Below are 14,843 nucleotides of genomic sequence, written 5' to 3'. Positions count from 1 at the left end.
CTCTGGTGTAAAACGTACTCGTGTTTCGAATCTGGGAGGACCTCCTCTCAAGTCTGTCGTAATCAGAGCGCACGGTTGCAATTTGCTCCTGCGTCCACCAGAGGGAGGCAAAGACTTGGTTAATTAAGGACGAGGAAAATAAATCCAATTAGTGATGACGTCAGTGTAAGCCCCTCCCCCACTTCGACTGCTGCACTTTTGATGGTCGGTGGCACGATTACGTTCATTCAGTCAAATATTCCATATTGAAATTAATACTTTGATTTATATAACGCACTTCAAGGGACGAAAAGACCAAGCAAATTTTTTTATTTTTTTTTAAAGTGTGTGCGCGTGCGTGCAATCCACACCGCGTATGTCTATCCTCTCGTGCTCATTTTATTAATGAGGCTCATCCATTCACGCTGCGCTTCAGGAAGGGAGACCCTTGCCTGTGACGTCGGGAACGGTGGGGGGCGGGGCGGGCGCAGTGACGTCACCCTGAGCAGCATCTTTAAAAAGCTCGCGCTGGCCGCCCGGGCGCTCACAGGATCAAGAGCAGGATCAACCAACCCCCACTCGGCCTGCGTCTCATTACACGAAGACGTGCGCATTCCGGTGCAGACCCCCCAGCACCCACCTGCACTCGGACTGGAAGGAGGACTCGGCGACCCCATGCTCGTCGGACGGTGACCCCCCCTCCCTCACCTCAGTCTGCCCGCCGATGAGATTCTTCAAGCTGACGTTCAAGTGTTTTGTGGATTGTTTCTGAACGTCGACGTCGGAACCTTTTGGACCTTTGATTTGGGTTTGATTCTTTTGGAACGTTTCCACCTTGATTTGATTGACAGCTAAGACTTGATAGGGGAGAAGAAAAAAGGAAAAGAAAAAGCTTTTGGATATTTTGGACCGAGCGCCTTTTTGATTGATGGACAGGCAGACTGCGCCCGCTCTCCCCTCCACCTGCTCGCTGCTGCCTCCGGAGGAGGCCAGGAGGAGTCACCTCGGAGGAGGGCTGTTGATGGCGGCGGCGGCCGGGCCGGACGGACCCGGGTCAGACGGACCCGGACCTGAGGGCAAGAAAGGCGGCGTGGTGGTAGGGGGGCCGCCGCCGCCGGTGCGTCAAGAGCGCGAGACGTGGAGCAGGCAGATGGACTTCATCATGTCGTGCGTGGGCTTCGCGGTCGGCCTGGGGAACGTGTGGAGGTTCCCCTACTTGTGCTACAAGAACGGTGGAGGTGAGCGAAAACGAAAAAGTATTTAAGAAAACTTAAAAAAATAAAATAAAATGCCGCTTCGCTACTTGGCTCCGAGCTTGGCCCACCTGAATGTCGACTCACTGCAAAGCATGCACTGACGTTTTTCCAAAACAAAAATTCGGAAGGGAAAAAAAAAAAAAAAAAAAAACTTTTTGTCAAGAAAAATCCAACTTTACCAGAAAAAAAGTGGTGTTTTATTTCTCTCAAAATAGATAAGAAAAAAGTAGTAAATTGATTGTTTTGATTGTTTCACAAATAATTCGTAAAAGTAATAACGAATGCTTACTTTTTTTTCGAATACATTGTTACGGTATAGCAAAAAAAAAAAAAAAAGTCAATATTAACTAAATTAAGTCATATTTTTCACCAAGATTTAAAAAAACGTAATAAAACAAGAACAATTGACAAGTCATGTTTTTGCAAATAACATTCGTGACAAAACCAGAAATTAAGTAATGCATAGAAAACAATCTCAATGTTACCAAAACGAACGTTTAAAAAAAAAAAAAAAAATATATATATATATATATATATATATATATATATATATATATATATATATATATATATATATATATATATATATATATATATATATATATATATATGAAAGCTATTACCCAAATAATGTTAGAATTTTCCAAGAAAAATATTCAAAATAAAACAATAGTAACAGAACAAATTCATTCTTTACCAAGATGAGAAGTTGTATAACACAAAATAAAAGCATCATTGTCAACACAATCAATTTGTATTTTTTCCAAATAAGAATTCACAATAAAACATGAAAATAAATCTTTTTTTTTTTTTTCAAACAATTTCGGTGTAACTTTTCTCTTTTTTGCCCTAGATAAAGACTAAAAAAAAATTATTTTCTTTTCTTTTCTTTTTTTTTTTGTTTTGACTCGAAATGAAACAAGAATAATAAAACAATATAATGAGCATTAAGTTTTTTGCTTCCACTAAGAACATGGCTGCAAACAGACAAAAGCCACTTGAGAAAAGATGACAAGTGGAAGATAATCTTGGAATCTTTGGACTTTTTGTTGCCTGTTTACAGTGTTTGGTGAAAAATCAAACATTTATGAACGTTAGAAACTTTTGACTGAAGGTAGGCTACTGTGTGCAAATAATTTGCCTCGGTCGGTCAATAATTGCATCAACTGGACGAGTTACTCGGAGTCGTGGCACTGTTAGCAGTTTTTATGGCCATTTTGTGATGACGAATTATTGAACCATTAAAATGCTAGTTTTTAGGATCATACATAACATACATGTTTTGACAAAAGTGAGATTTTAAGGGCAGCCCTGTGTTGCAGGCCACGCAGATTGAGAGCGTATGTTGGATTTCCAAAATAAAGTTTAACTCCGCCCACCGGCAGCGGCCATTTGCTTTGTCTTTCACGAATTGGTTGATTGATTGACAGATTGACGCCACACTCACTTGGAAATTGTTACACCTCCATTGCCAATGCTCATAAACACATACACACGAACTCACACACGCACACTACAAGTAGCCGACATACAATCACACTCACGCACTCATACAAACTCATAAGAACTCGCCTATCACACGCACATGCGCACACCATCTGCTGAATCAGCAGCGGTGTTTGAGAGAAGGACGACAAGTGTTGACTGTGGGCGGGGGGCGAGGTGAGGAGGAAAAGGTCCACTCGCTCTCACAGGATGCAGTTGAAGGTGACACTTTTCTTCTTTTGTGTTTGTAATGTACGTTGCTGTCTCCAAACAAAAGCGATCGCTCACCTTCTCATAAAGACGGCGCCAAGCTGTTACATGCATGAAGGTCACTTGAACAAAGCCTAAAGTTTCAGTTCGTCGCCCGCTGACTTTGGCGCCGTTTGAAGGTCAAACTTCTTGAAGGTCACGCTGACATTTATCAATTGGTGGCCATGACGGCTCGGACCTTCTTTAGCGCTCCGTCTCATTTCCGTCCCTACTGCCTTCTTTCTTTCAGTGTCTCCCCATCCCGTCACACTGTGTTGTGTTTTGTGTGTTGATTGAGTGTTCATTTGCGTAATTGTGTATTGTGCGTGTTTCTGGAGAGATTCCAGGCTCTCTTTTGGCTGAGTCATCAGTCTAGTTGCCAGGGTTACCTGTCTCTTGCCCCGCCCCCTCTCCGCCTATTGATGCTTGGTTGCCATAGTGACTCGGCGCAGCGTGTTGCGAGCTTGAAAGGCGTGGGATATTTTCAGTGTGTCCAAGCGTGACGCAGTCATCCCTGACACCACGTGTGCCACAGTTTAGCCCCAGTTGACAATAATCCTTTAATCCTATTGGCAGACCCCCAGGTGCCGCTGCCGAAAATTGGTGACGGTGCCACCTGCTGGCGGGGAGGCCCGAGCTAGACGTCAAATGATATTGATGACAGTTCACCCCGATATATCAAGTCATTTGTTTGCTTCTGTGAATCATCCACTCGTTGGCATCAAATCACAAAGACTGTGACTTGTCACACAGGTCGGAGTGACAGTCGCTCACTTATTGACTTGGGATAAATCGTTGGGTTCCTAACCAATACCCTCACTAGTGCTGACCTATAGCCTATGTGAAAGAACTAAAGATTTTTGTTTTGGGCTCCGGGTGGAGGAGTGGAACCGTCACTTGCCTTCGGTGCCGGTTGGTGTGGGTTCGCTCCCCCCCCCCTGGAGACCATGTTGGTTTGTGTGTGTGTTTGTGTGAGGGAGTGTGAAGAAAGAAAAAAAAAAAAAAGACTTTTGTTTAATGTCGACTACATTGTGATGAAAGTTGAGTCAAAGTTGACTAATCGAGGATGTCGTTGATATTTTTCAGGACAGTACAGCCAACTTTTGCTTTTTTGCACCGGTTTCACGTAATGATATATTTCGACAGACAGGCATAGAAACAAACCAAAAATGATAACAAATACAACTGATTTGGAGTCCTGTATTGTCAACAAACCGGACTTTAGCTCGCCGTTGTGCTCTTATCAACGGAATACAAAGCTTTGTGGAACAAAATGTCCAGCCAACAAGTCAAGTCATCTTTATTTACCGGTAAACATTGCTTTCAGCTGTAGCTGTCACAATGCGCTTTACAGAAACACACAACATAATACAATAGTAATACAATCATAACAAACCAACTTTGTTTGCTACAACATTAACACGGAAAGTGACATTCGGAAACTGGCATCATAATGTGCTGTAAAATGCGACAATGCAGGCAAGCTCTCAAAAATCACAATCATTACTCTGTTTCACTTGTGCTTTTATTGTATTTGAGGAATAATGAATGTCATTTTTGGTCAAATACCTCCACTGGTTTGTACATTGATTTCAGTGCTGTGTATGTTGCGATGCTGTGCGTTGTAGCATTCAACCTCTGTGATGGATAAACTTCTTGCTAGCACACAGCTATCTGCTCATTATTAGCCAAAACATTTTGGCAACAAAGATGGAGTTTCACTTGGTGTCTTTACCATCATCCGCCACCAGTACAGGTACCGCTGGCACTGATGGTAATTTTCAAGACTACTGGCAAATAGAAGTCAAAATTAGCTAGGCTAACTGCTATTCTTACCTGCCACAAGTTTATTCTCGACATATGATGACTGTGTCGCCTTGTTGGCTGCACATTTTTCTTCTCCTCAGGACGACGGCAGCAGAAAGGACAAGTTGTATGTCCTTTGTAAATTGATGAGTTGACTTCAAACACTTAACGTCACTGTGGAGTACTAAAGTTGACTTGTTGACTAATAAGTTACTCATCAATGATAATCACAGACACAACTTTCTCTTAGGTGTTTTCTCTGGGGCCAAATACAAGAAGGAAGACAATTTTAAATGCCAGTTTTAATCAGGGGAGCCAAGTTGGCTATTTATATCATTTGAAGAGACGAATTGCACTCTGGCCATAACTCAACTGCTATGGCCTTGAGGAAGTGTAATGTGAACACGAGGTTGAACCTGGAATTGTATTTCCACAAAACCACAGACAACTTGAATATTTTTTATGAATGTACTGGAAGTGATTATCAACATACTTTCTGTTCATTTTCTTTTGTAAATAAAGCGTTTCTCTAAAAATAAAAGTAAAAACTCAATTAGCACACTGACTTAGCTAGGATTACCCAGATTATCTTGCTAACTGTAGCACTGGCTGCAGCTTAACGTGGTAACACGTTTCACTTTGTGCTCTCTGCCAATCGTGCGCACGTGACGTGATTCAGTTGCCGTGAACGCTGAATGGCAGCTTGTCAATATCAGCAACATGTAGTTTTGGGCATGGGGGAGATTTTTGCCTGGATTTGTCATTTTTAACGTAAGCTCTTTAAATACATCTATAGGGCTTACATCATCATCTTTACCATCTTTATTTCCATATTCTTGTCCTTATTTTCATGTTGCTATCCTTAGCTGGTCTCCTGTGACTGTCAACAATTCAAGGCCACTCCACCACCATGCGATTTATTTGCGCACTATACTTCCAACACAAAGTGTAAATCGTGCACTACACCTACATTACCTCATTCATTAATAACAATGACAACAAATGCAACTACACCAACTACACTACCTATAATTTTTGTAGATCTGCAATGCATATTGGGTGTGTCTTTGTTGTGAGTTAACGGTTATGGGCAAAAACGCGTACGTGACAAAAAGTAGAGCAGGTTAATGGTTAACTTGACGAGGTCACTTAGGAACACTTCTCCTTCCTCTCTGTTCCCGGCCAGGCGTCTTCCTCATCCCGTACCTGCTGATCGTCTTTATGGGCGGGGTTCCCATCTTCTTCCTGGAGATCTCCTTGGGTCAGTTCATGAAGGCGGGAAGCATTAACGTGTGGAACATTGCGCCGCTTTTCAAAGGTAGGCCACGCACCCACTTCTCCCGGTCCTAATTACGCCATCTGGAAGTTGAATTATGCTTCCCACAAAGTGCTGCACATGGTAAAATTAAAGAGCCATAAATATTCCAGACCAGAGGTTCTCAATGTGTGATAGTGTATCACTAGTGTTAGTGGGCTCCTCCTAGTGGTACGTAAAAGCATCACTTAATTTTGTGACTGCTGACCACTTATTTGAAATGCATCTCCTTCCACATTTTCCATCCTATTCACATCATTTGAATTTCAAACTATTCCAGAAATTCACACCATTAGGGCTTGTATTTGCTCATTCTAAATATTAATTGTTTTCCCCAAATTCAGCATTTTTCACCCCAAAAATTCCCCATTCATCCCAATGAAGCCAAGTTTCCCCAAATGTTGTTTATCATTTATTACAATGGCACATTCAACATTACACATTTATATCATTCACATTTGAAATATAAATCATTCATGCTTATTCAATTCTCCTGAGGAACGAAATTCAGCATTCTCACCTTTACAATACACACAAAAAATTCCGGATTTATTCCCAATGATCCCTTTCAACAAACCAAACTCATGTTGTCCCCATTTGTCATTCAAAATTTCCTGCTCATTCAATTCAAATGCCAAAAATTCAACATTTTGCCAAGTAAAATTTCCACAAAAAAATCTCTATTCATTCTCAGCGGCATATGTATATTACTTGTAATTTTTCAATATAATTCCATGTGTCATTCCATTTCTTCTGAAATTGCAAATGACTAGTTAAACTAGTGCAGAAATTGTGTGGGAATGCTGAACGCGGGAGGGAAATTGAAGGATAAATTATGTGAAATTTACAAAGTATTTAACTATTGATTACTACTACTAGTAGTAGTAGTAGCAATAGTAGAAGTCATAGTAGTATTACTAATAATTTTTAAGTAGTAACTTGGAGTTGAGTGACAAATGAATAAAAAGAAAGTTGAACTGGAATCTGGTGAAGGTGGTATTCAAATCAGTCCCATTGAAAACTAGAAGGGGTGCAATTTCTGGGAAATTGCGTGGGAATGCTGAAAGCATATTGAGATATAAATTATGAAATTATAACCTCCTGGTTACTGGACAATGCGCTTTACCAACTGTGCCACCGAGCAGTATCAGACACCTGGCAATCATGATAAGTTTTATATATATATATATATATATATATATATATATATATATATATATATATATATATATATATATATATATATTTATTTTTTTTGGAAGTGGGTGTGTATAGTGATACTTAGAAAAAGTTCAATGACTGTCCCATTGAAAATGAATGGGGAAAAGTTGATATTAAATGCTAAATTGTGCAAATACTGTAAGTAATGTGGAATCAGATGATATATAACCCGGGAGGCGTGAATTTTTGAAGCTAGTTGAAATTTGAACAATGTAAATTGGAAGTATTATGTGGGAGTTGCTTCTCGGCAAAAAAGTGAGGAGAATAAAAATCCGAATAACAAATGTGGGATGCGTTCAGCATTCCCACAATAATCAAACTGTATAAAACGTTACAGTGGCTTAAACCTTTTTCTTTAAATCCATTACAGTTCACTTGTTAAGTACAGTTCAGTTGTATTTAACTTTTAATATAGATCATTATGTCTGCAAAAAGTTTGAAAACAACTGTCCTGTCCTATCCTTCTTGCATTTAGGTCTGGGCTATGCGTCCATGGTGATCGTGTTCTTCTGCAACACGTACTACATCATGGTGCTGGCGTGGGCCTTCTTCTACCTCATCAAGTCATTCAGCTCCCACCTGCCGTGGTCCACGTGCGACAACCCCTGGAACACCCACGCCTGCGTGGACGCCTTCAACCTCCACCAATGCAACAACGCCAGCGATAACGCCACCATCGCCGGCAGCAACCTCACCTGCGCCCAAGTGGCCCAAGCCAGATCGCCCATCATCGAGTTCTGGGAGTGAGTCCTGCTAACGCCATGTCATTTGTCATGTAGAGTAATGTCATGTGACAGTGTGACTGGTCATGTGACACCTCGTGTACGTTGTCGTGTCACAGTTATGTGACGTAGTGTTATTTGTCACATAGTTTGTTTTGTAACTTTTCATGTAGTGTGCCAGGTGATATGACATTTACTGTAATGCTTCACATAACATTTGTGTGGTGTGTGCAGGAACAAGGTTCTGAACATCTCCTCGGGTTTAGATGATCCGGGTCAAATCAACTGGGAGTTGATGTTGTGTCTGATGGCCGTGTGGCTGCTCATCTACTTCTGCGTGTGGAAAGGCGTCAAATCCACCGGAAAGGTAAAACTCACGCTGCTTGCATCATCAACCAATGACGTCATTGGTTGAGAGAGAGAGAGGAGCGCAGAGTTGGACTCAGTTACATACTGACCTTGTCGGCGTGTCCTTCGTGTGTGTGTGTGTGCTGTGCATGCTGGCGTGCACTTGCATGTGTGTGAATGAGGCGCTGCGGAGCACTCACGCGTGGTCAAAGTTCACATGATCAGCTGCCAAACCCAAACAAGCCTAACTTGAAGCCGAACGTGAACGGGCACTCTGTCGGAGCGCGCCAACATACACGGCGCACGGACGTAGTCACGTAGCAGACTAAGCGTTCCCATGGCAACGATGCTGGGAGGAGGTCTGAGTAGGGACACGGCGAGGCTCTGATGTGGCGGCCTGTGATTTGTCCTTTGTGGAGGGGGGGAGGGGTCATTTATTCTGCAGTGGGACATGACTGAGAGAGACGGTGTGTGTGTGCGCACGTGAATGTGTGTGTGGACTAATGTTACATAATGCGTCACATGAAGATGCTATGTGCATTCCAGCTATGACATCACAAAATGGGACAACGTAGCTTCGACTTTAGCATGGAGGGAGGAGGGTGGCAGGTGATGGAGCATCACACTGTGCCTGTCAGAGTAATCCATCCATCCATCCATTTTCTTGACGGCTTATTCCTCACAAGGGTCGCGGGGGCTGCTGGCGCTTATCTCAGCTGGCTCTGGGCAGTAGGCGGGGAACACCCTGGACTGGTTGCCAACCAATCGCAGGGCACACAGAGACGAACAACCATCCACACTCACACGCACACCTAGGGACAATTTGGAGCACCCAATTAACCTGCCATGCATGTCTTTGGAATGTGGGAGGAGACCGGAGTACCCGGAGAAGACCCACGCGGGCACGGGGAGAACATGCAAACTCCACCCAGGAAGGTCCGAGCCTGGACTCGAACCGGAGACCTCAGAACTGGGAAGCGGACGTGCTAGCCACTCGACTACCGTGCCGCCCCTGTCAGAGTAATCAAACCATTATTTAAAAAGTGCATTTGTTTTTTTTTAAATTATTCAAATCCTGTCGAAACCTCAAAAGTCACAAATTGGTAAATTTCTTCTTTTTTTCCCCACAAATCTATACTATTGGTCAGTACAAATATGTGGGTGTTATTTTTACAAATTATTTTTTGGAGTCTTCTGGAAAGTGACTTTTGCAGATACAAGGTTTTGGTTTGACGTCAACAATATGTAAAATATCTTATTATATTGCAATATGAAATAAGACTTTATACGAATAATTTGTGTTACAATATATCAATTAACCAATTATTTACTAAGAATAAATAAATAAATAAATAAATAAATACATAATAAATCGCCCACGTTTCCCGATTACAATCAGCAAATATGAATTCACCGTATACAGTTTAGTACACTTTGCACCTTGTTGTACAAAAGAACAACAATGCATCAGGCAGACCATTACATTATACTGTATCTAGTAATGAGTACTTGCTGCCCACCTTTGTTCCTGAAATTGTCACCAAGTCACAATAATTTAATACGTAAAGTGGCAATACTGTAATTTAATGCATGACTAGAAATTAACAACTCGTAACCTGTAACGGCAATGACACATGATGGCAACAGATGATTGATGTCTTGTGGCGATCATGATTCATAAAGTTAGCATCAGTTTGTTAAATAGTGCACCAGAAGTTGTGAGAATAGGTTTCAAAATAAGAGCATTCACAGGAAGTGCTGCGTTAGCTAGCTTAATCTTGTTGGTTTAACTGCGTTTGATAAAACTAAATGTCCCATGTTATGCATACTTGCCTATTGGTCCTTTTTTTTTTTTTTTTGCCTATTTGAACTATTTTATTTCTCATATTAAAAAACTGATTGCGATCTTGTCAGCACATTTTAAATTTGGCTTTTGATCAAATGCAATGTGAATATCATTTGTGGGAATGGTAAGATATTTTAGATTGATAAACTATTAAGGTTAAAATAGCATAACCATTAAAATGTTGACATTCGTTATAGTGTCTGAACACTTAAACTCCAAAATGAGTTTGAAAATGAGGCCCTGGTTTGAGCCACTGATGACGTAGTGGTGATGGTATGAATGGTTGTGTGACCTGTGATTGACTGGCGACCAGTTCAAGGCGTACCCTGCGACCTTGAACATGACAATGGATGATGGATGAAAACTGGTACTCTGGTACTCATTGTACGCTATTGTGTTTTTTAAATATATATGATTGTTTCCAAATATCTAGCAATTATGTCAAAGGAATAAGAAAACCCCCCACATGAATGATAAACAATTCCATGCAGGAATTTCAGGGGGCAAAATTGTAAAATTAATGCAATAAATGCTCAAGGACTTTTGAAATGTGTAAATGTTAAGTAAGCTGGATTGAATAACGAAATGGTTCCTGCCTATCAGCGCTTATCTAGAACACCAAACGATGAGTAATACAATCCTTTGATAACAACCTCATGCACTGTATGCGTGTGTGTGTATTTTGATGAGCGTGTGTGCATGTGTACGTGTGCGCTCTCACGGAGTTTGGTTCTCAATACAAACATCCCTGATGGCGTTCAGCGGCAGGTGGCGCAAAACTATACGAGGTGCTTGAGGTGACTCGGTTCATCAAAGCACACGCTCACACACACACATGAGAATGAGAGCAGTAAAAATAAATGTTGATAAAAAAAACAAGCCATAAAGGATCAAGCCATGTGAGCCGCTTGTTAAACCTCACCTACTATTCAGGTCAAATGTAACCAGTGAAAATCGTCTAAGTGTTATTGACCCTGAAAATGACCTAAAATCGAATATTATGTACTATGTGTTCTTATGAGCCAGTGTAGCTGATGTTTACGGGAAGTTTGAAACAGTCCAGAGAACTGTCTGATTTACCACCACATTTGCACAGGTTCCCACAGAAAAGTTCATCTTTGAAGGATCAGGCGGAGTGGAGTTCTCCTCAACTTGATATTTGCCTTGTCCTTGTTTTCGTTTTTCTGCCCCACTTTATCACGGAACATTCCGCAGGCAGTCACATGATCGTGCTTCGTGCGTGTTTCAGATTGTGTACTTCACGGCCACCTTCCCGTACGTGGTGCTGATCATCTTGCTGGTCCGTGGAGTCACCTTGCCCGGAGCGTACAACGGCATCATGTACTACATCAAACCTGATTGGTCCAAGCTGGAGGAGGCTCAGGTCAGTCTGGGATCACTGAGATCAGAGACATATTCTGTATACAGAGAGGCACCTCATTGAGTGGATTGGCCCATTTCTGTGATACAAAACATCTGCAATATTAGATGTGGCAGATCTTCCCCATAAATGAATGTAAGTCAAAGGACTGAACCTCGCAAAATGAATGCCTCTCATTTTTTAAGGCATGATGATTGCAAATGTTTACTCCCAATATGTTTGGGAGATCGAGTAGGAAAGCACCACACCAATGAACGAGAGAGGTGCCAGCCACAAGAGACAAAGTTCTAGTCCCAAGAGACAAGGTCTTGAGACAGGTTTCTGGCCCAGAGAGAACGTTGTCATCATGTAAGGAAGTTCAAGTCTAAAGTGTAGGTCCTTGTTCCATGATATGGTTCTAGTCTTGAGAAAAGGTTCTAGTCTCAAGAGAATGTTCTCATCCTATGTAAAGGCGCTAGTCTGAAAAGAAGGTCCTAGTCCCAAGTGAAGGTTCTCATCTCAAGAGAAGTTGTAGTCCCAAATCAAGGTTTGAGTCCAGGAGACGTTTCCAGTACTTAGGAAAGGGGTCTAATCCTTTCAGAAAGTTGTAGTTGCAGGAGAGGGATCTAGTCCCCAAGAAAAGTTGTAGCCCAGAGAGAGGTTTTCTGTCCCAAGACAACATTCTAGTCCCAATTGAAGATGATATACTACTGCTCTCTTGAGAAAGTTCAAGTCTTTAAAGGTTAAGGTGTTATAGTCAGAGAGGATTTAGTCCCCTAAGTAGGTAGGCTGAAAAGAAGGTTTGGACCCTGAGAAAAGTCTGTAGTCCAAGGAGAAGGATCTGGTCAACAGGAAAGGTTGCAGCCCAGTGAGAAGGTTCAAGTCCAAAGCGAAGGTTGGCAAACCCATAGAAAAAGTTTTAGTCCTCAAGTTAAGGTTCTTGTCCTAAGGCAAGGTTCCAGTCCTCAGAAAAGTACCACGTCTGAGATAATGTTGAAGACTTGTCGTTGAAGTGAATGTTCTCGTCCTAGTGAGGGTTATAGTCAAGAGACAAGTTATTTGACCCAAGAGTCCTTAAAGAAGAGTCTAGTCCAGAGAGATTATGAGTTCAGTACAAGAGTACAGAGTGCAAATCTTCATCTTCATCTTCATCAGTAAAAGCTATTGTCCAGAGAAAAGGTTCTAGTACCAAAGGAAGGTTCTCATTTCAAGGTAAGACTTTAGTCTTCAGATTAGGTACCTGACCCAAGAGAAGGTTTGAGTCTTGAGAAAAGTGTGTGGCCTGAGAGAAGGTTGCAGTCCCAAGTGAAGGTTTTAGTCCAGGTTCTATTCTTGAAAGATGATTCTAGTCCAGTGAGGAGATACCAGTTCTTGGGCAAGGGTCTAATCCTGAAAGAATGTTCTAGACCAAAGAGAGGATTTAGTCCCCAGAGAAGGTTGCATTTGGAAGAGTAGGTTCTCATCCCAAGCAAACGTTCTTATCTTATTTTAGCTTTGGCCATCTCACGATAGAGCAATAAGTCTTTTTTTCAGATCCTCATGAAGTTCTTTCCCATGAGGTGCCATATTGAACTTCTAGTATGAGAACATTAACACACCTGCTCCCCATTCACTTGTCAAACCTAACAAGTCACATGACACTAGGGAGGAAATTGAGCCGAATATTTTCACTCAGGGGTGCACTCACTTTTATTGCTGCTGGTTTAGATATTAACTGCTGTGTTGTGTTAGTTTGAGGGTCACGTGTGCTGACTAATTTAGAGAGTAATTTCTTCAGTGTTGTCCCATGAAAACATATAATAAGGTATAACGTGAGGGGCTTATTTACAAGATACTTTATGTATGTATGACTACATTTTGCGGCTGAGATGATCAACTTTGAGACGTGAACCTGCAGGTGTGGATCGATGCCGGCACGCAGGTGTTCTTCTCATACGCCATCGGTCTGGGAGCGCTGACAGCTCTGGGCAGCTACAACCGCTTCAACAACGACTGCTACAAGTATGTGTAGGAGTACCAGGGGCGGAAAGGTGGAACCGGAGCGGTGCGCTGCTCAGCATTTGTGTTTTCCTGCCCTCAGAGACGCCTTCGTGCTGGCACTGATCAACAGCGGGACCAGCTTTTTTGCCGGCTTCGTGGTGTTCTCCATCCTGGGCTTCATGGCGGCCGAGCAGAATGTGGACATTTCACAGGTCGCCGAGTCAGGTGACCACTTTGGCTCTGGTTGTCACGTTAGCTTGATGCTAAATCTTTGGTCAAGCTTGACCTCATTGAGCTAACTTCTAAAGTTTAGGGTATTATGAGGCCACCATTTCCATTCCCCTAAATGTGTTTGCGCGTACTCTAGGTCCTGGTTTGGCATTCATCGCATATCCAAAGGCGGTCAGTTTGATGCCAGTGGCACCATTGTGGGCTGCGCTTTTCTTCTTCATGTTACTGCTGCTTGGCTTGGACAGTCAGGTGATAAACGCACACTCCAAAACACCAATGTGCTGTTAGGGCGATGGTCATGGCGTCCCGTGTGCGTCCGTTCAGTTCGTCGGTGTTGAAGGTTTCGTGACGGGCATCCTGGATCTGTTCCCCGGTAAATACGAACACCGCTACAAGAGGGAGATCGCCGTCGCCCTCTGCTGCTTCCTGTGCTTCATCATCGACATCTCCATGGTGACGCAGGTCGGTGTTCGCCACCGGCACGTTGGCCTGGCGCCGCGTCGGAAGATTAATCCAACCGCCGGCCATTTTGTTGCGCTTGCAGGGAGGAATGTACGTGTTCCAGTTGTTTGACTACTACTCAGCCAGCGGGATGACACTCCTGTGGCAGGCCTTCTGGGAATGCATGGTGGTGGCCTGGGTCTACGGTACGAGTGCATTATATAGCATCATTGCTTTTCTTTTTTCATTTGCAATGGTTCCTTGACTTATGAGTGGCCCTATTTATTGTAGATAACAAAATAAAATAAAATAAATAAAATAAAGGGGAAGTCAACTTTAAACATTTCTTGACAATAATATGTTATGTGACCTCACTAGTCTAAAAATGAGATTATGATTAAATATTACATTTGTGGAATATGAGTTAAGAAGCAAAATCCAGCCATTTTTATTCATCTCAGGTGGCGGCCATTTTGTCACTTGGTGTCGACCGAAGATGACATCACAGTTACTCAGAGCTCAGGAAGCGACCAGTCACAGCTCACCCGTTTTCTGAAGCTGAGCTGTGATTGGTTGTTATCCGAGACCTGAGCAACTGTGATGT

The 14,843-nt window shown here is 42.3% G+C and overlaps 1 protein-coding gene across 2 annotated transcripts in view; it reads left to right on the top strand.

Annotated features, from left to right (window-relative positions):
• The first annotated feature begins 442 nt into the window (after positions 1–442).
• Positions 443–14,843, top strand: part of slc6a8 (solute carrier family 6 member 8) — a 19,291-nt gene continuing 4,890 nt past the window's right edge. Inside the window, exons 1-10 of one of the 2 annotated variants that reach the window (XM_077514233.1) lie at positions 443–1,217; positions 5,962–6,093; positions 7,787–8,054; positions 8,268–8,400; positions 11,477–11,611; positions 13,485–13,588; positions 13,668–13,792; positions 13,935–14,047; positions 14,123–14,260; positions 14,343–14,445. In XM_077514233.1, coding sequence (XP_077370359.1) covers positions 908–1,217; positions 5,962–6,093; positions 7,787–8,054; positions 8,268–8,400; positions 11,477–11,611; positions 13,485–13,588; positions 13,668–13,792; positions 13,935–14,047; positions 14,123–14,260; positions 14,343–14,445 — 1,561 coding nt within the window. In that variant the 5' untranslated portion in view covers positions 443–907. Of the gene's footprint in view, positions 1,218–2,747; positions 2,943–5,961; positions 6,094–7,786; positions 8,055–8,267; positions 8,401–11,476; positions 11,612–13,484; positions 13,589–13,667; positions 13,793–13,934; positions 14,048–14,122; positions 14,261–14,342; positions 14,446–14,843 lie in introns of those variants that run through there. The other variant, XM_077514234.1, reaches the window with a different exon arrangement.

This window comes from Festucalex cinctus, chromosome 2 (genome assembly GCF_051991245.1).
Source record: "Festucalex cinctus isolate MCC-2025b chromosome 2, RoL_Fcin_1.0, whole genome shotgun sequence".
Lineage (NCBI taxonomy): Eukaryota > Metazoa > Chordata > Actinopteri > Syngnathiformes > Syngnathidae > Festucalex > Festucalex cinctus.
Note: the sequence above shows the minus strand (reverse complement) of the source record. Positions and strands in the feature narration are given on the sequence as shown.